This window comes from Scleropages formosus, chromosome 17 (genome assembly GCF_900964775.1).
Source record: "Scleropages formosus chromosome 17, fSclFor1.1, whole genome shotgun sequence".
Lineage (NCBI taxonomy): Eukaryota > Metazoa > Chordata > Actinopteri > Osteoglossiformes > Osteoglossidae > Scleropages > Scleropages formosus.
This window is the reverse complement of record NC_041822.1, coordinates 15,380,525-15,400,470: the sequence shown is the minus strand read 5'-3', so window position 1 is coordinate 15,400,470 and position 19,946 is coordinate 15,380,525. Positions and strand designations below refer to the sequence as shown.

The following is a 19,946-nucleotide window of genomic DNA, read 5'->3' as shown; positions in this document are numbered from 1 at the left end:
AAACCGCCATCGCCGCGGGTTTCGCGACAACGTTACGCGCCACGCGGGTCTCCTCAAAGCTTGCATGCTTCATAGCCTAAATTTCCCACCTGCGTGCGCACGGAGCTGGATGGAAATCAGCTCTCCTGTCAAAACCTAACCCAACAGCGCTTGCCAGTTACTAGAGAGGTCCGACTGAAGTCCGGCAGCTCACGGCGGACCTACGCCCCGCAGAGACTGACCCGCCACTAGGGGGCCTCCCTGCCCACTGCGGGGAGCAGCTGCTTCCATGACGGATCAGAACAACAATCAGGAGGGGAGCTGCAGCACCTGCCTGTGGGAAACCTGCACCCGGAGGATGATCGGATGGAGATAAGAAAAAAGAGGCTGGCTCAACCCCCTGACCGCAGACCAGCTCACGCGGAAAGAAGGCGGGACCAGATGGAGCAGTCTGCCAGCCCCAAAACCCTCCAAACCCATGTAGGCCCAAGCGCAGGCCAGGGCTCGGTGTACTTCAAACAGAATGTAGGGAATGGGCGGGTGGGACGTCTAAAGGCACCTCTCCTTGCAACCCCCGCGTGCGAGAAGCGTTCCTGGAAAACGAGGGGTGTCACCACCCAGGCGCGCGATACGGGAGGCTGCAATAACTCGGCCGATACCGGGGGAGGGGGGGGTGCCGCTGCTGGCCCGGTCCATGCTTCTGGCTCGGAGTCCTGCTGCGATGGAGCGCTCGTAACCGCTCGCACGCACACCGAAGTGCAAAGCTACAGGCTGTCCGACTCGCCCGCAGTTCGAGGGCAGAGAGAGAGAGAGAGAGAGAGAGAGAGAGAAGTGAGGGAAACAGAGGCATCATAGAAGAGAGGGAGAGAATACAGAAGGGGAACTTGGAAATTCGGGGGAGAGAGAGAGCAAACGAGGGGGGGGGGGGACAAGGGAGAAAGCGCGGAGAGCAAGAGGGAGCGAGAGGGAAACCAAAGAGACCGGCATGTGCAGGAAGGAGGGTGTGGTGTGGTGCGGGGTGGGGTGGGGAGGGGAGGGCGAGTTGGGGCCCTGCCCAAGGTACAATCTGTATCCTTCTCAGCTGCCAGACCACCCAGGGAGTGGGGGGCCAGCAGGGCCTGGAGGTGATGAGCAGGCGCTGAGGCTTGTCATACAGCACCCCCCCCCCACGTTCACCGCTGCCAGCTTAGAGTAATACAGCCCCCCCCCCGCAACCCGCAACAGCAGCACCCCACCCCCGCACATCTACTTCATCGCTGCAGTGGTCAAGACAGGCGTGCGCACACACGCACACACACACATCCCTGCCGTGCAATACATCCTCCCCGACTTCTTTGCGCAAACCCAACTGTACATCCGTGACACTGGACCTCTGGGAAACCACAGCACGCCTCCTCCTCCTGGACCGACTCTCTCTCGCACACACACACACACACACACACACACACACACACACACATATATATAAAAGAGGGGATGAGAGAACAAGGCGGGGGGAGAGCACAATTCAGGAATGGGCGACCGCAGCTATGCGAAGGGTTCTCTTCAGAGGAGGGCTGTGTTGGGACTGGCACGGCGAGCCCCACTTTAATCCCCTCGCTGAGGCCTGGTAATTCCCCGCTGGAATGTTTTCCCTTCCCCTGCTAGCCCAGTGCTCACACCGCGGAGATGAAAGCCAGCGCAGGGTGGGCAAGGGAAAAAGGGGAGGGGGCGGAAATAAATAAATAAACCCACCCTGACGCACATACGCTACCCCACACAGGCAATGCACAGGGACATCTCATGTTTCCTCCCCCCCCAACACACACAGAAGAAAGCAGCTACAGAAGTTGAGTGTTAATGATGGGATGGGGACTTCGTGGGCCAATGCCTCCATTTTTAAAAACGGGTGAGAAAGCCACAAATCCGGCCATTAAAACTGATGTCACCTGTCCCTCTTCAAGACGATGGGCTAGTAATGTCACAAGACACACTTGCGCGCGCTAACACACACACGCACCTGCACGTTGTCTCTGTGTTCTTGTCTGTGGACTCCTTTACCGCTCCATTCGTGTTTTAGCACGTTCGCGTCTCTCCGCAGCCCCCCGCTCGCCTACGCCGCCGGCCGAAGAAACCCCGCTGCTCCGCACCATCGACCGATGTGGTGAACAGATCTCGCCTCCTGCGGGTGACCGTGCTCCGTCGCTTCGGTGCCGAGTAACATCTGCGTGAGCCCGCCCTGTCGGTGCAGACCCTTGGTTGCGGTCACGTTTTCCATCTGGTCCCGCCGCCAGGGAGCGCGTCAAAGACGGGACTGGACCCCAAGCCAAACCAGGACACACTTCGCCACAGAGGGTGGGACCAAAAACCACAAAATCTGCCATGACACGACTGGCACTGGTGCAAGGCACGGAGGAACAGGCATTCCAAATTACAGGGGACGTGGCGCAGGGGATGAGGGCGCGAGTGAGGACGGGCCAGGATTCCGAGTAGCGTCTACACACGGTGACCTGCTCCACCGGTCCTTCTGCCGATGGGGAAGCGGAACGCGACCCAAACTGTCCCGTTGACGAGTCGTAATAAACGCACGCTGCAAATGAACGCGACGCAATTGTAACTCTCTCTTCTCCGTGTCTGTTGGTTCGTACGGTTCCCTACAGCTCTGGGTTTCCAACGAAGCAGCTCTACCCACAACATTTGGCTTGTGTGACTTAATGGCCTTGTCCCCAACGCTTTGGGTGTGCTCCTCACAAATGTACCAAACTGCGAGCCGCAGGATCTGCCAAGGAGCCAAGCAAGCACATAAATCTTCGGTGAAGGCAGGCTGTGCAGCTGGGGAAGAGCACACGGAGCAGGATTCACCGGCAGCAATCGGAGGGCAAGAGGCAAGAAAAATGATAGGGTGGCGAGTGCTGGGGCTGGGCGGTATGGGGATGGCTACCTATAGACGTTCCATGAGGCCAATCCCTGCACCACCCCATAATCCCACCCCAGTCGTAAATCTTGCGCATGCCAGCTTGTTTCCCTAGCGGTCGAGATCAAAGCCAAGGAGATAACGGCCGTGATCTCGGAGCAAGCGCTCGTGAACGAACAGCTCATCAACCTTAACACCTTAACACCTGATACATACATCGCCAAGATATCTGAAGCTTTAATGGGCCAGTCAGGAGCTCCGTTCGTCCTTCTGCATCAGCTTGCCTGGAACCTCTCAAGGAAACACTACCTACGCTGGAGTTCACCTTCACAACACAGTAAAACCAGGCAGGATACTGTCCTTGGAGTGACCACAGTAGTGCCACTTAAAGCAGCTGGCCCACACGTCAGCTGCAGGTACGGTGCTCAAATTCTGGCCTGCACTAACTGCAGCCTTTGACACAACAGTAAAAAGGCCAGAAAAACAGGGACACAAATGCGTGATGAAATAGAATATGCATATAAATAGTCAAAGTGGCCTGGAAATGAAAAAAATCTGAAAGCGACTCCCTCCCTGGCACAATGAAAATAAGACCTCATCCATAGTCCTGCACGTGGCGTAGCGGTTAAAGCCTTTGCCTTTGGAGTCAGAAGTCCGAGGCTCAAATCCCACCTCCTACCGTAAGATCCCTGAGCAACATACTTACCTTGACCTTAAATTATCCAGCTGTACATAAACATGAGTAATGCCACACTGCAGGCTGCTTTTCTCCAAAGTAACAAAAGTACATGTGAATATATATGGAAGTGTCAAATAGCAAATAAGCCCATGCTTATTGGCACTGGGAAGCAGTTGCTGATCCCTGCTCTGCCTTTTTCTTCTGCTGCTGGCACTCTTACCCGATCAACACCCTGTTCAGCCATAGGCACTTTAACTCTAACAAAAGGCCCGGCTTGTCCGCTACCAAGGGTTGCCTGCCGTCACAAATGAAGTGCAGATGCGGGACGTGCCAGCGTGACCCACACCCCCCACCCACAGTTCCTCAGCCAACCACCTCCCACCAAGCAACCCAGTACGCCCCCGTGACCCGTAGGATAGGGTTACCGGGAACGGCCCGGCAATCCGCGGCGACGGAACCCCGAGCCCACAGGCCGGGGTTCAGAGAGGGCCACCGCTGCTGGCGCCGCCTCGCCGTGGGTGGAGGCCAATGAGAAGAGGACGTGAGGATGAGGAGGAGAGGCCCACATACGCACCTGCAGGGAGAAGGCCCTGAGTGCTGGGATGGGGATGAGCGCAGCCATGAAGAATGCCGTCACGTTGCTGATGGAGGTGAGAGCCACGCTGGCCCCTGTCCGCTTCAAACACTCCCCTGTGCGGTCCTGCGGGGCACACGCGGAAACGGCGAGAGTGAGAGATCGGAGCACCTGTTCACCCATCTTTGTTCCCACTGCAGTGTCCCAGCCTCTAACTGCTTACTAGGAGAAAAAAGCCCGGTTGAAGCTTTTGGCTGGACAGAAACGTCCACTGACGGTCACACACAGACAGCACAAATCAAAGGCTTGACAACGCTTGCTGGAAACTAGTTGGTAAACAGGTTTGAAAAGGGGGCAGTTGATAGTGTAGTGGTTAGAGCTGCTGTCTTCCGACCCAAAGGTTGCAGGTTTAAATCTCGCCTCTGGCTGTAGTACCCTTGAGCAAGGTACTTACCCTAAAATTGCTCCAGTAAAATTACCCAGCTGTATAAATAATTGTAGGTAGATTAAAGCATCAGCTAAATGAATTCATGTGAATCAGTCAGCATGTCTTCCCCGCTCTTCTGCAGCAGTTCCCAGAGATGTAGGACCCATTCAAGAGTGTGATGCTTTGCTTTTGCTCCTCTGTCCAGTTTGTCCTACACAAGTGTATTCAAACTTTTGACTGGTGCTGTACGCACGGCTGGAAACGTGCCCGGACACAGATGGCCTTCCCGATGAGCTCAAGTCACACACTCAAAAAGGGTAAATGGATCATTTACACACACACACACACACACACACACACACACACACACACACACACACACACACCCCTCGCTGACTCTCCATATGAAGCTACAGGTATCACCCCGCAGAGGTTTACAGGCAAGACCCAGGGAACCAGAGCGGCGGTATTTCCAGCAGTAATATAACCAACGTGACGCTGTGTGAAACAGAACAGGGTGCACAGTATGATGGGCGAAGAGAGGAGCGTTTCGAGCGCTTTCATAAGAGCAAGGAACAACAAATCCATCGCATTTCCAATGACAATTTAATGAACGCAGCCCTTGATTAAACAGATTCCTGGTTTTAATCTGCATTCAAAGGGGTTTTGGTGGGGGGAGAGAAAGCGCTTCAGACTAATCAAACATAATGTAACCACGGTACACACTTGTTGGCTCGCACGCATGCCTGCACACACAGGCACGCACACACACACACACACACACACACACACACACACACGCACCCCACAGCGGCGGCTGTGTGCGAGAACGCGTCGAGGACCACACACGGAGAGTCTTGCCCCGCTCGCTCGTCGATGGGAGGGACCCGCGCTCTTCCCTCGGAGAGGGAGCCGCTCGCTCCTCGATCTTCATCGCGCGAAGCCCACGAGGCGGAGACTTCCCGCCGCTCCACTTCCAGAGCGCCAACGTCGAAAAATCCAAAACAAAAACAAGCAAATACATGCCTCTCTCCCTTTCCCCCTCCGAGGCCTTCGCCCTTCGTCCTTCCCTCATGCTTTACTCCCCCACCGTCGCTTGCCGTTCCGTGGCAAAGCACGAACTAAACGCGCACGAAACGTCCCGCGCGGACACGCGTCGACAAAGGAGGAAACTGCTCCTTTTCCAAGTCTCCCCGAAACGTTACGGAACCGAGCTCCCTTCCCCTCCTCGGCGCGCGTCTCGGTGCTCGTAACGCGCGTTCGAGGGTCGGCCACAGGCACAGACAGGCTCGCGCGCATTCCTCCCCATGAATGAGATTTCCTCCCGATCAGATAAGATGGCGTGCTCTGCCTCTCGTGTTGGTACAGCCTGTCTTGACAACAATCTGGGGCCCCGGCGACAGACTCTCAGGAAATTAAAACAGCAACAATCCTTTCAGAGCACCTTCCGCGCAACTGGGAAAGCGGAGCTGGGCGCGTACTCTGCGTCGGCTTCCCATGCCGCACGCCGACTTAATCTGGGGAATCGGACCGGGAAGCCGTCCCCTCTGGGGCTTCTGGGGCTTCTGGGGGGGGGGGGGAGAGCAATCCTGTCTAGAGATTGAGAGATCCTGCTCTCACCTCAAAGGGGATTCTCTTGTTCTGACCCGTTTCGCTGAAGGCGTGAGCCAGGAGGAAGACGTCGTCGACGCCGACTCCCAAGGCAAGGAAGGGCAAAACCTGCGAGAGGGGAGCAAAATCTTTTTAGAGGGCAGTAATGATGCGCGGCATCTTGCACGGGCAAGGTGACCGACTGACCCACCTGAGTCGTGGCGGCATTGAAGGAGATGCCGAGGAGAGAGCACAGGCCCAGCCCTGCCGCGACGGACAGCGCCACCAGCAGGACCCCCGCCAGGCCCACGGCTCCCTGGGATTTGGCACAATCCCAGCGCAGCATGGTCAAGCAGGCGTAGGCCAGCTGCAAACCAAAGGCAGGCATAAGGTAAGATGGACACGAAACGAACACCGGGACGCTCACACGGCTCCAGGCTCGAGCGCCTCATCAACACCAATCGCACCCTCAGCCCCGCACTCGCCCCCCGCGGCCCACATGCCTGCTGGGGCTGTTCTGATCGAGAGCGGGATGAAGGCAGACTTCGAGTGTTTAAGGAGGGGGGAAAAAAAAAAAAAAAAAAAAGACAACCCAGGTAAGCCCTGCAGTGAACGAATGTATGTAAAGTACATTTAATATCCTTTAGCCCACACACGACTGAGAAGGTGGAAAAAAACGCCCTGCTCACCATGAGCAGATAGCCACTGGCCACGCGGATCACGCTGACGTCAGAGAAGGACTTCAGGATGTCCTCCAAAGTAGTAGTCGTGAAAGAAAGCACCTTCTGCGAAGAGTTGACGGACACGCTCTGCTGCACGGCCTGAGCAAAGGGACGGGGGGACGGGGGGTGTCAAAGGAGAGGGCACCGTATTTAGCCAGGATTTCGTAGACACGACACACCTCTCGCACAAAGCGGAATCACATTCCAGCACCTCCAGCGCTTCTGCAAATACTTCAGAGAGGACAAGAAGAACATCGACAAGGAATAACAACTGCATCCGTTAACGGCGCGGGGTGGTTCCGACAGCCCGCTCACACGTGTTTGCCGGTACCAGGAGCACCGCTGCTTCAAAGTTTAGATTCCTCGCAGAAGCAGCGGCAGCACCTCGGCAAACGACGCGGTCCGCTTATTTCAGTTCAAGAATGCGAAAGAGCCAGACGCAAGAGTCACATTCTTCATATCAGTAACAGTTTGAATGGTTTCAAAGTGCTCTTTGGAGAGAGCAAATGCATTTCTCCGAGAGTCAAAGACAAACAGCGACTGTCCACCAGAAAATAAGAGCGCAATTTGGACGGCTCGCTGTCGGGACTCCGTGCTACCGCACTCCCACCCTCCGTCCCAAGTTCGCAGGCCAGACGCGGCTGTGCCCGGCCCCGTCTAGCGTTCTCGCTTTCACACGATTTCGTAGATGAAATGTGAAAAATCCTGCCGCCGCTCCCACGTTCAGCTGACAAGTAGGACCCTATGGTGGTTAGGAGGAACAATTCGCACTCTGCCCTCCTACTGTACGCCTCACGGCTATGCCCCATTCGGACTTCCCAGAACTACGTGAGCAGGAACCCCCGCCCCCCAACCCCCCACCGGGCTAGTCATATCCCCAGCGAACATGGGTTTTGCTGCTCCGAGGAGAGGTCAGGGCCTGGAAAACGCAGACCAGATGATGTCACGCAGACAAACCACCAATGGGACCGCAGCTGCGGAGGACTTGGCGGCCCACTAATGCGTTCCAGACCGCCAGCCTCCGCGGCGATGCCGGCGCGCTCAGACGCCGCTCCAGGTCACTGGGGTCCCGGACTCAGCTTGGGCCCACACAGCGCACGTGTGGAGGTGGGTGGGCGTGCGGCCTCCAGGCCAGCCTTCCCGTGTCCCTTTTTCAAAAAAAAAAAAACAGCGGCCCCTTCCATAGCGGAAAATGGGCTTTTTTTTTTTTTTTTTTTAACCTGCTCTTGTCTTCAATGTCCTCCTCTTCAAATCCTTCCATGTCTCAACATTAAAAGACATGGGATGTTTACATTCGTTCATTTAGCTGACATTTTTCTACAAAGCAATTTACAGCGTTAAGGTACTTACAATTATTTACCCATTTATGCAGCGGGGTAATTTTACTGTAGCAATTTAGGGTAAGTACCTTTCTCATGGGTACTACAGCTGGAAGTGGCATTCAAACCTGCAGCCTTTGGGTCCAACGGAAGCAGCTCTAAACTATTACCAGCTATCCTCAAAATATTAGTTTCACATCAGATCTGAGAGAATACGGAAAGACGGGTCTTCCATTACGTTTCCATTTATTCATTTACCAGACCTTTCCCTCCAAAGACGTTTTCTCCATACGTCTCGGAGAGTAACGCAGAAAAGTGAATTACCTCAACAGGAGGAAATAGGCCACACGGCACCGTCACAAGCGTCAGCTAAAAACTTTGTGGGAATACCTTGAGATTTCACAATGATTTAAACGCTGGACAGGTCACAAAGGATACTCCGTGTACTATATGGAGCAATCCCGGGCACAGATGTTCCACAGGGCCTGGTGCGGGAGAGGAGCACCGTACCTCGGAATATCTCCTCTGCCAGGCTTCCAGAATGGCGGCTGCCTTGTCCTCGTTCCAGTTGATGTGGGAGACAACCTCGTACCCCTTCAGATGTTCAAACATTTGCTTGGGGGTCATCAGCTGGAACATGGTCTGCAGGGCCTGAGCACTGGAGCGCCGCAAGAGGGAAAGATGAAAAGACAGGCATGAAATGGGTTGGGTGAAGATAAGAGGAATAAAACACAGATGGGTGTGGGAGGAGAGAATGAGAGGGAGATTGTCATGTCTGAACATAACAGAAGAGTTCCTGATGACAAAGGGGTGTAAACAAGGACACGGTGATTTTTAGGACCTCATAAGTTCTAGAACAGTCCATAAAAGAATACATCTCCAAACTAGAAGTACTGGATGAAGCTATATACTAATACACAAGGTAGCATGGTAAATGGAACAGTCACGTTGCCATGGGAACGTTCTTGCTTTAAATTCCACCACCTGCAGGTGTGATCAGTACAGCAAGAGCCCTCAAAAAATTCCAAATTCAACGGTCCGCCCGTTCTCCGTTGTGTCTCCGATATGGTGGAATGAGCTCCCTCTGTCCCTCAGAACTGCTAAATCCCTGTCAACATTCAGGAATGGTCTTAAAACATAACTCTCATCTTGTAAGTGCTCCACAAACATGCATCACATTTATTCACTTAGCAAAGCGGCTTATAACGTTAAGGTACTTACAACTATTTACCCATTTAAACAGCTGGGAAATTTCACTGGAGCAATTTAGGGTAAGTACCTCACTCAAGGGCACTACAGTTGGAGGTGGAATTTGAACCTGAGAATTCTAGGTTCAAGGGCAAATGCTCTAACTACTACACTATCAGCTGTCCCCCTACATCATCACTCACAGTCAACTTGGTATCTCCTACATATTCTGCACACAGCTACTTGTATAATGCGTGCTGTCAAAAAAAAAAAAAAGATGGTAATGGGCAAACTAAGGGTACATCACCAACCATGTGCCTTCATCTAAAACTTGCTGGTATATTGTGAAATGCACTTTTGTATATGCAAAGCTGTATGCTGCTTTAGAGAAAAGCATCTGCTCAATAAGGTAAATGTAAGTCGTTAAGTGAAGGTGCATTAAGTGAATTATATCACCTAAATGCAGGTCAAGAATAATATAATATAGTATATCTCCTATGCGGCTAAGTAATGAGGCCAAAAAAAGATCTGATGCCTGTATGCCGTGAACATGGTATTTTGGAGGTACCAATGAATTATTTTACACTCCCATATAATATAAACTAGCGCACAAATTCAATTGTCCACATCAAGTTGATCAGCTGCCATGGTTGCAGTCCAGGGTGAGGTGAACCACACGAGTCCAACATATTCTTGTGCAGGAATCCACTAATGTATCAGCTGGACAGTTTACAAGGCTTGGGAGTGCTCGGTCTGACATAAACAAAGGAGGACGGTGTAGTGGACTGGCCATCACTCCTCTCCTCACCTTAGGAGTCTCCCGCTCCCGTTCTTGGAGGTCCCGCCCACGATGAGCTCCTCTTGCCAGTGCATGTATTTCCTGGAGAGGCCGTGACAGCCGCCGTTGAGCGCATGGGCGATGTCGTAGGGCTGTGGGGAGACCGAGAATGGTTTCAACATGAGCTCCAGTCCAGAGTCAGAGAAGGGCTCTCATGAATAAACAAGTTCTGTAACATTATGAGAGACACAAAACAAGTTGGAGCACTCAAAAGCAAGGCTGTTTAGAAGATATAACTGGAGTGCTCCATGAAATCAACCATACGCCCCTTAACAGCCTTCGGTGTTGTACTAGCATTTACAGCTCTTTGGAATAATGAACTAATGAACTCTATGAATGATGGTCCGGAACCTACCCCAGAAGCATAGGTCGCAAGGCTGGAGACACTCTGTACAAGATGCCAGTCCATAATAAAGCAGTGACTCACACACTATGAGCAATTTATAATCATCAATTCACCTGAAAAATTTCTTTAGACTATGGGAAGAAACCAGAGCTCCCAGCACAAACCTACATGAACATGTGGAGAACATACAAACTCCACAAAGACCGAGCTGGTTTCAAACCTACATCCAAAACCACAGCCCAGGTGCTTCTTTATCGGAACAAAGAACAAAAAGTATAAAAGACCAAGGCCTCTAGGTCCTGAACAATAGAAATAATACTGCAAAAGGTGGAGATTAACAAAAAGAAATGGTTCACGGACACCTGGAAACCAGCTAAAGTTCACGGCTTGTGTGACTACAGCAAAGTCATGTTCCAGGCGCCTTGTTCATGGGGGTGGCAGAAAGGGACAACATGGGTGGCACTCTCACCCGTGTGGAGTTCTTGTTTGGTGCCGTGAGGGGACAGTCTGGGTCAGCGGGGTTCAGACATGGCCGGTCCATGTAGCCGTGGCCCACCTCCGCCTTGACCAGAAGATCCTCCCAGCTGTCCACCGTGTCCATCAGCCCTTTCTGATCCTTCAACCCCTTCAGGCCCTTCAGCTCTGCCAAGAACTCCATGGGGTCAAAGTTCGTCCACTGCACCGGCGGCTTGCCCCTAGAGGATGCAGGAGACACACACGGGCACAGAACTCAACCGTGATGCTGCGGACACAGAGAGGGCTAAGTCGGTTTCGTGCAACACATTCTTGAGTCGAAACCATGCTGTAATTACCCCCTTTTATCATACTGAGCGCCATACCACAATCCTCAGTACACAGCAGAATGCCTCCAACATCATCTTTAAGGAGCATGGATTTTTTTTGACTGACAGCCACCGACGAAGATAGCCCAGATCTAGTGGATTACAGCTGGTCTGTATAATAACCACTTAGCGAAATTGAATCAGTGAAAAGAACTGACCTTTGTTCCCACAAATGATACCTCAGCTCTGAACTCGTCAACGCTGTCTTCTAGATCCCGGAGAGAGCGGGCCAACGAAAATACGTAAAACCGAGGCATTTCACACTTTTCGGCGACATATGTCGTCTTCTGCTTGAGGTCAAAGTGCTTCGGGGAGGGGGGTGGAGACTAACGTAAAGCGTAACAATAGAGTACGAAAAGAACAGTTCTTATTGGGAGCTGTGTTGAACGTTGGACTTGAGCATTATTCATCTAGCTTGCCATTTACACTGTTACGCTACTTACATTTATACACCCACAATTAAGGGAAAGTACCTTGCTCAATGGTACTAGAGGGAGGAATGATGTAAATGTGGGACCTTTGAGGAGAAGGCAACGGCACCAGCTGCTATGCAACCTGCTGCCCCGCGCATCATTAAAAGAAAAATTAAATCCATACGGCTATCTGACTTTTACTAGCTTGTAAAATAAGCCTAGATAATTAAAATAAACCAAGAATGCAAATTAAAATAACTCTGCAATGCTTTATTAAAAAAAAAAAAAAAAACAACAACACCTCTACCTCACACCCCATTCACAGCTCCATCCATTTCACCTTCTCAACCACCTCTTTGTCTGCTCCCCCCCACCATCAATGACACCCTCTCCCTCCTTCTCCTCATCCTTCTGCGTCCCCGCTCTGTGTCCATGTCGCTCCCTCTCGTCCACTTGGCCATTCCCTGAGAGCTGCCTCGCTGCCGAAGTTCCTGGCCTCCTCGCTCTGCGGTCTGGGAGCACGGTGAATGTGCCTAACCAGGCTTGAGTTATTATTCAAAGTCTCCCACCCAGAACACACTAAAATCCTCATTTGCCGTGTGGGAACGGGGTTCTCGGTGTGCCGGAAGAATGCCCATATTGCCGCTGCGATGAGGCCCTGCAGACTGAACCACGCAGGGCACGTTTGAAAACCACCAGAGTGCTGCAATGAAAAACAGTGAAGGACCCTGACTCCAGGGTTGCCAAACGAAGGGGAGAGAGCTTCTAGTTAACACTCTAAGGCAAGGCATTTAGAGAGCAAAAAAAACAAGACAAGCTCTTCATTTGTGGTTCCAGGGAAGACACTTGTGCTACAAACTTCAAGCACTGCTGCTCTAAGCGCTGACATAACTCTAGCCCCAATGTAGGGAAAAGAGGCCTTCACTCAAACGGAAGAGCGACGAGGAACACAAGAGCGTTTGGCTGGGGGCTCCTTTCTCAGAGCCGCCGTCAACGTGTCATGAGGACAATAAGGCAAAGTACTTACGGGAGGTAGGCTATTCCTGACTGTAGTTTGGCACCTTCCCAGAAGCAATCCAATGGTGTGATTATCAGACAAGGATACAATCTTTCAATGATCTGAAAAATACGAGAAAATGACAAGTGACACCACGACTCGCTTTCTCAAACTTGACTAAAGTCATAAACTCAAGTTAACCTTCTTTCTCACCTGATCTATAATATTTGTTTCAGTAATGAGTTCTCCTGATTTGTAGCATAAATCCTCCAATTTCCACTGCCTGAAAGCACAAAGTTTATGCAATACAATGAAATCCGGTACCATCTTCACACAGGAAGTCAAATCCAACGTTAAGCACATATTACACTGCAGCCAGCCGATACCCAGGCGTCCTTACCTATTATACATGTAAACGTGCACTCTGCTAGCCTTGAGGGCAGAGTCTAGGTGCTGACGCAATGCCTCCGCGGTCAGAACGTTGGCGCCTTCTTCTCGTGGGGTCTGGATCATCAGCTGGGGGCTGAACATTGCCTCTTCGCCCATCTTCTGCCGCGTGTATTTCAGTTCCTGGTTCACCCTACCGCCCACTGCAGGAGAAGGAATCACCGATGCCGTGAATCAGACCTGCAAATCCTGACCATCACACGCAGAGCGTCGACCGTGGCTCTTCCCCAGGCAGGTCGCGTTACGTATGGCGTCCAAAAGCCTTCTCGGACGGAACCTCCGGCACAAGCGTCTGCCGTCGACGCCACAGCGGACGCAACACTGCCAACAACGGACGGCACAGCTACAGCCGAGGGAACTTCATCTTCATCTCGTTCATAAACCACTCGATCAGCATTCAAGCTGTTAATTTTCAAAAGGACAGAAAGAAATTACTGCATTACTTCAGCTGTCAAAAAAAGCTAACGAGTGTTTTAAACCATGCTGCGGGGGGGGGGGGAGTGTTTGGTTGAGAACGTCAAGTGCCCAGCAAGGAGACAATAATGAGCCTGAAGTGGTTATGTTCTGCTATGGGCAAAATATATACTTCCTGTAGGGTCTGAGTTCTTGACGTTACATCAGACGCTGCTGCTGCAGCAGAGCTTCGGAAAGTTTTGAGGGAGGATGCACTTACATGCCCCCCCACATGCAAGAACACAATACGTGCGGAATTCGCCAGGAAGCAAACGTCTGTCCGTAAAACACCGGATGAATGATTGACGAGCCCGTAGACAAAGCTTCCTTATCTTATGCCATGCAACGTCTACCCTGGGTGGTCCGTCCATGACCCAGAACCCCCCCTCCAACCCACCACAGCGCAAGCCTCGAGGCAGGACGGCGGGACTTGATCAGCGTTCCATTCCGTGCCGGCAGTATTCGGTCCCCGCTGCCCCCCCTCTACCACCGCATCGCCCGTCGCCAGCCGAGCCGGGCCTCCGATGTCCTCGGCGCTGCACCACTGAAACCAACTGCGTGCACGCTGCGCCCCTGGCCAACAATAGTGGCTATTCATTGGCTGCTGAAAAGCATCCAAGGCTGCTTCTGAGGGCCATCGATTCCCTCGCACCCTGTACCTGCCATGGCTGGAGAAGCCCAGCCGGTCGCAGGGAAAAGGGCGATTGGCTTCGCAGGAATCCTCCTTCCCCTGCTGCAGTTTGCTGGCCAGCACAAGCCTGCCAGTTCAGCCAAGGCAGCAGCAGCACAAATTCTCTATTAACAGTGTGTCAGACGTACGAACTGCGTACCATAGCAAAGCAACACCAACAAGCATCACCCTTTGCACGAATAACTGTGGTGACATCTGACAGCCGAGCAAGTTAAATGCCCATTTTCAAGGCAATAATTAACACGCTGCTTATTTTGAGACTTAAACAAGATCATCATTTCATTTCATTTCTTTAAGATTTAGAAACTGGCACTGCAATGCTTGGCACATGATCGGCATGGCTAAATAAAATTTTATCCCTGCGTTTACTTTTCTACTTCATTTGAATTTCCCCACATTTCAAAATCTATGGAATGGATTCATCCAGATCTAACACGTGCGCATCCTGAGCCCAGACTCGAGCAGCGCAGGTGTTTGCGCACAAAGGCTACTTTTCATCTGTGAACGGCACCCCCGATGCTCACATAAGATCACCTCTCGCATTCGGCACGGTCCTCGGTGAGCTCACGCTATCAGACGACAGCGGCGGCGGTCAGCGCTGCGATGAAAACTTCCGGGATCAAACCGTCCCGGTGTCCGCATTCATGTGCAACATTTGACATTTTCACACGTCTAAAGGCATGAATATTTTTTATAATTAAAAAAAAAAAAAACTCAAATTTCCACCCACCCACACACACAGGCGATCGATTTCGGAGAGCAGCTCGGGATAACTACTTTGACAATGGTACAACAGCAGGCTCTACAACGGAAGCTGAATCGGGAAACCCTCGGGTCCACGTCCTTCGCCAGTACGCTGTCTGGAGCCATGGTAAGCTTGAAGCGTCCTCGCTGTATCCAAAGCCAGCAGCTCTCCGAGCTGGAATTTGTAGATAAAGCCATTGCTTCTTATGCTTTAATCCAATTTACCAACTGCGCACCGTTCGTTAAACGGACTTTGGAAGAATATTTCCACTTCGTCGTAACCGTATTAGATCCGAAAATAAACATGCGTCTCTACTGGGAAAGGCCACCTATGAGGAAAATATGTGGGTGGGACAGACATGTCTGGAAGAATTAAGCATAACCAGTTGATTTCTTTTTTTCTGGAACCAAAAAACACCCACATCTGATATGGGTTTAGAGCACATTTATAATATCCATCATTAATAGCAGCTTCAAGCTAACCAGAACCTGTCTTTGCTGCGTTTTTCATGGACAAGAAACCAGGTCCATTACATCCCAAACAAGCCTGGAAAGATGAAGAGATTTATGGCATGAAATAATTCCAAAAGGACTTGGAAATAAAAAGCGGGAAGTGGAAATAAAAACAACCGTGCAGTAATTTGGTACTCCTCACGTGCCGGCCGGTTCGTTCTGTAATAAGAGACACCTACGCATCGTACCGTCACGCCCCCGGGAACGAGCGGAGCGGCAACGCCTGCGGCTAATCGAGAACCCCCGGGATACAAGGAGCTCCGAGTCCACACCACGACGCGGATTCTCGCAAACACCTTGTGGTTTTGCGGTCTCGGCGGCCTTTCCTTGCTCGTTTCCCTGGTCCCGGTTTTTGACCCTCGCCCGTTCTTCCCGACTACCGACTTCGGATCGCCTCTACTGCGACGTTCGTGCCTTGCAAGACCTTCGCTTGTCCCCGACTTCGTTTCCGTCCTGCCCTACGAACCTCGGTCCACCGCCTACCTGTCTCGAGCCCGCCTGCTCCAAGCACGACGCATACATTTGCGAACAGTTTCCCGGCGTTTTCATCTTCGTCAACAGGACAGCGAATTCGGTATTAAAACCCACGGTTTTTAAAGCGTGAATCTAGAACGGAAATCTTCCGGATGACGAGGGGAGAGAAGAGCAGCCGAGTAAGGGCAACGTCCAGCAGAACCGGTCAGTGGTTTCGTTCTTCAAAGTCCGGTGAAACCAAACTCATCCAACAGTGGACGGAGGCCTGGACGAGCTGGATCACTTTGGAGAATCAAGTTGTACGACAGGACACGCAGTTACCCGTCCGTCTGCTCTCCCCAGCTGTGCCATTACACTTTAATTATTGTGACACTAGGCTCTGACCAGGAACTTTGACAGGTTAACCGGGACACCGAGTAGGACCTTTGCATCAGGACTAGTGGGAGTTGTGCGAAGGGCTTCGGTTTTAGCGAAGGATTTAAACTCTACGATTTCACAGGGAACAGGGGACTCGTAACAAAGCAAAGGAGACCGATCGGCGAGCCGTTCCAGGCAGCATCCTCGCAGCTCTGGGGCACGCCGCTGTCTGCAGCTCAACACGAACGAGTCATCGAATTGTGCTCCACTTAAATAAGTCATTTCCAATTTATTTTAAAAAGGAATACTTATTTAAGAGGGGAAAAAAAAAAAAAAAAAAATTAAAAGGCAGCGACGGTGGGGACCGAACCCTGCCGAGACAGAGCAGAACATCAGTTTTTTAAGGAATATTTAAATATTGAATATTTCTGGAACTCTGCCGTGGACGGTCCCAAGCCCGGCTGAGAAAGGAGGAAGGTTGGGCGTGGGGTTAGCTACCCCACACCGCGAAAACCTTGCCAGTTACAGAAACTCCAACAAGGAAACTTGATGACATCTCAGCTCTTAGGGACGCCTGGAGAAGCCTTGTTGGTGGCCTACGGCCCAGGAGGGGTGGAAGGCATAAGAAGAATATTTTGTGAATATTCTCCAACTTCAATTATGCAAAAACTCGGGGGACTTCAACAGCTAAATTGCTGTTAAGCTGCAGGGAAGGGGGAAAAAAAAATGGCCTGGGATACCAAACCAATTATTGATCTGTTCTCAAAGAAGCAGCAGGCAGAAAGCGGAATTCCGATTCCTCACTGGACCGAACATAAATATGTTCTCATTTAAAACAACAAAAACCGTTTCGTAAAAAGCCTTTAAAAATCAAAGTGGCTTTCAGAGGAAAAATGACAACATACTTTTTTTGTTTTGTTTTCAGGTTTGATATAAAAACACGAAGGTAGCGGAGAAGCGCCACACACGTGCAGAAATCGTAACCATCCATCGCAGTCGCTGAACAAATGTTGCTGGTGAATTTACTTTTATACGTTACAGTTTGGTACCCAACCGGGCAAGATTTTTATACAAACTAAGCATACCACCAAAGCAAAGAGAAAATGCGGTCTTAAAAAAAATGAATAAGTTTATTAATAAGTTTATGCTGTTTTCTGGGACAAATTCATGCCCTAAACTGTAACGTATCATACTACTAAGCTAGAACTGGACTGGTGTTCTGACAATTTCCCGTACCAACGAGAAGCATAATTTCTAGTTATGTTTAAAGAACGCGTATGAGAACTAAAAGATGGCAACGCAATGTGGAAACATTAATATATTAGGTAAACGCATTTAACATATTAAGAGAAAGTGTCGTATTTTGGGTGCTAACAGTTGTTGCCAACAGTTTGCCGCCCTGATTTTAACGGGCTATTTTTTGCAGTTTTGAACTGACAACGCTTTTGCTAGAACGGCATATGGAGCTCTTCAAAATATTTTTTCCAATTCTTAAATGCAAAGCAGCAGACAACTGGATCGTGTTGCAGAATTTGAGAGACGTGTTCTACTGGTAGGATTTGCTCACAGGACATGGGGTGTGTGTGTGTGTGTGTGTGTGTGTGTGTGTGTGTGTGGGGGGGGGGGGGGGTCCCAAAGCACAGCAAGAACCCCAAATTAGTATTCGGCCTATTGTTATTTTAGTGAGTTTACAGGCACGGCTGCCAAATTTTACACATTTGGCCTGAAAAATCACGCTATCGGCATCCACCGCACGGCCTCAAATCAAAAACCTCCGCTCTCCGAAACGAACCGTCATCGCGACGTTTCCATTTTTTCGGAATTACGATATAGTTTAATCGCCTAACGACGGGAACGGTAAAAAGGAGGAGGACACAAAGGAGCATCTCACTTGTTCTCCAAACAAAAATATCTCAATAGAAAAGCATCCCGGTCACCAAACGCCAAGGCTGGGACTTAAACCGAAGGCCTCGGCTGGCCATATTCCAGCCTCCATTGGGGGCATTAGGGCTGTTGCATAACATTAACCCCTGGTCCCTCTTTTCTCAGATTGGGGGGCTCTAAGGAGCTGACATCATCCACCCCCCAACCCCCCCCTCCCTTGCACAGCATTGAGCAGCGGAGGCCCTTTTCATTGGCCCTGCCTTCAAGGCTGCATGGGCAGAAATACAAAGACCGGTCCCACCCCATCTGCCCCCCCACCGGCCCCGAGCGCACACACCCTCATATTCCCTCTCAGAGAAACTTGCATTCACCACATTTTAAAACAGGCAGAGCCTCACCTACATCCTACACACACACACACACATTTTTTTTATATCACACGATATTGCTGTTAACCACACGCCCAAGTAGACCCTGACAGTTGGATAGATCTAGACGAGGCATATTTGCGGCTAAATGGGAACCCCGAGAGGGGCGCCACTAGGGTTAGGTTAGTCACACCGAATAAGAACAGCCCTCCGTGTCGGGCTGTCTGGGTTCGGACGGCGTAGGGAACGAGAGGGAAGCCCTCGTCGCGGGGGGCCAGCATCAGCGTAGGGAGGCACACATCACCGGGGGCCACTTTCATGATTGTGTTGTCGTCAGGATTAGCTGGATTAGGCCTCGATTCAGGGGGACCCCCTGCCGTCCCACGGAAGTCCCACCATGAGAGTCAGGGTCGCGAGAAGCCCTCGCCCTGGGCATCGCCTCCTTCTTCTGCTCCAGCCACAGCCTCTCGCTCCGCTACGCCTCCACCCCGAGTTCCGACGAGACGTACCTAAGCGCCGGCGCATTACGGCTCCTATTACGACGGAGCATTCACGGCCGATGCCTTTACCAACGATTCTGGAGCGTTAACACGGGGCTCCGAACAGAGTTAAGAGCGCTAAGTCCAATATTAAAAGCTCTCACTTGTGTGTGACAGGGTGCGTGCCTTTGAAAGAACCCCCCCCCCCCAGGAAAAAAAAAAAAATCCCTTGAACAAAAAGTCAAACCAATGAATGAAGAGGTGGGGGGGTATCATAAACTAATCACCGTTTTTCAGCTTGCGCTCGCTCGCTCTCTCTCTCTCAGCCCCACACACACACACTCCCTAGGGCTAGTACCCATAGGAGACTGCACACAGTGACCGTGCCCAGCCCATCAAAGGCGTTATGAGTTATAATTCTGTCTTCTTCCTCTATTTCCTGCTTTCGGGTGCTTGAAGAAAAGCAAGGGCCGGGACGGGGGCGGGGGGGGGGGCCCGGGTGGTGAGGTGGGGGAAGAGGTTGGGTCGGGTTGGGGCGCAGGCAGAGGAGAAGCTTTGACCCACAGCTGTGACACAATACACTCGCCCAGCCCTGTCGACCCCTGACAGACATTTTACACCACAGCTGCTATTTGCGCCGCTTTCCATTTCCATATGTATGGACGCACTCCCCTAATTATGCTAATCACCTGTCTAACTCGCCACGCCGAAAAATGGGCGTATTTAGCA

The 19,946-nt window shown here is 51.4% G+C and overlaps 1 protein-coding gene across 2 annotated transcripts in view; it reads right to left on the bottom strand.

The window, feature by feature from the left end:
• Nucleotides 1–19,946, bottom strand: part of ptch1 (patched 1) — a 46,715-nt gene that overhangs the window by 18,174 nt on the left and 8,595 nt on the right. The window contains exons 3-12 of one of the 2 annotated variants that reach the window (XM_029259567.1): nucleotides 13,208–13,397; nucleotides 13,021–13,090; nucleotides 12,838–12,929; nucleotides 11,025–11,250; nucleotides 10,180–10,301; nucleotides 8,694–8,841; nucleotides 6,832–6,963; nucleotides 6,354–6,509; nucleotides 6,173–6,271; nucleotides 4,126–4,251 (exon numbers count right to left, since the gene is read on the bottom strand). In XM_029259567.1, coding sequence (XP_029115400.1) covers nucleotides 4,126–4,251; nucleotides 6,173–6,271; nucleotides 6,354–6,509; nucleotides 6,832–6,963; nucleotides 8,694–8,841; nucleotides 10,180–10,301; nucleotides 11,025–11,250; nucleotides 12,838–12,929; nucleotides 13,021–13,090; nucleotides 13,208–13,397 — 1,361 coding nt within the window. Of the gene's footprint in view, nucleotides 1–4,125; nucleotides 4,252–6,172; nucleotides 6,272–6,353; nucleotides 6,510–6,831; nucleotides 6,964–8,693; nucleotides 8,842–10,179; nucleotides 10,302–11,024; nucleotides 11,251–12,233; nucleotides 12,514–12,837; nucleotides 12,930–13,020; nucleotides 13,091–13,207; nucleotides 13,398–19,946 lie in introns of those variants that run through there. The other variant, XM_029259568.1, reaches the window with a different exon arrangement.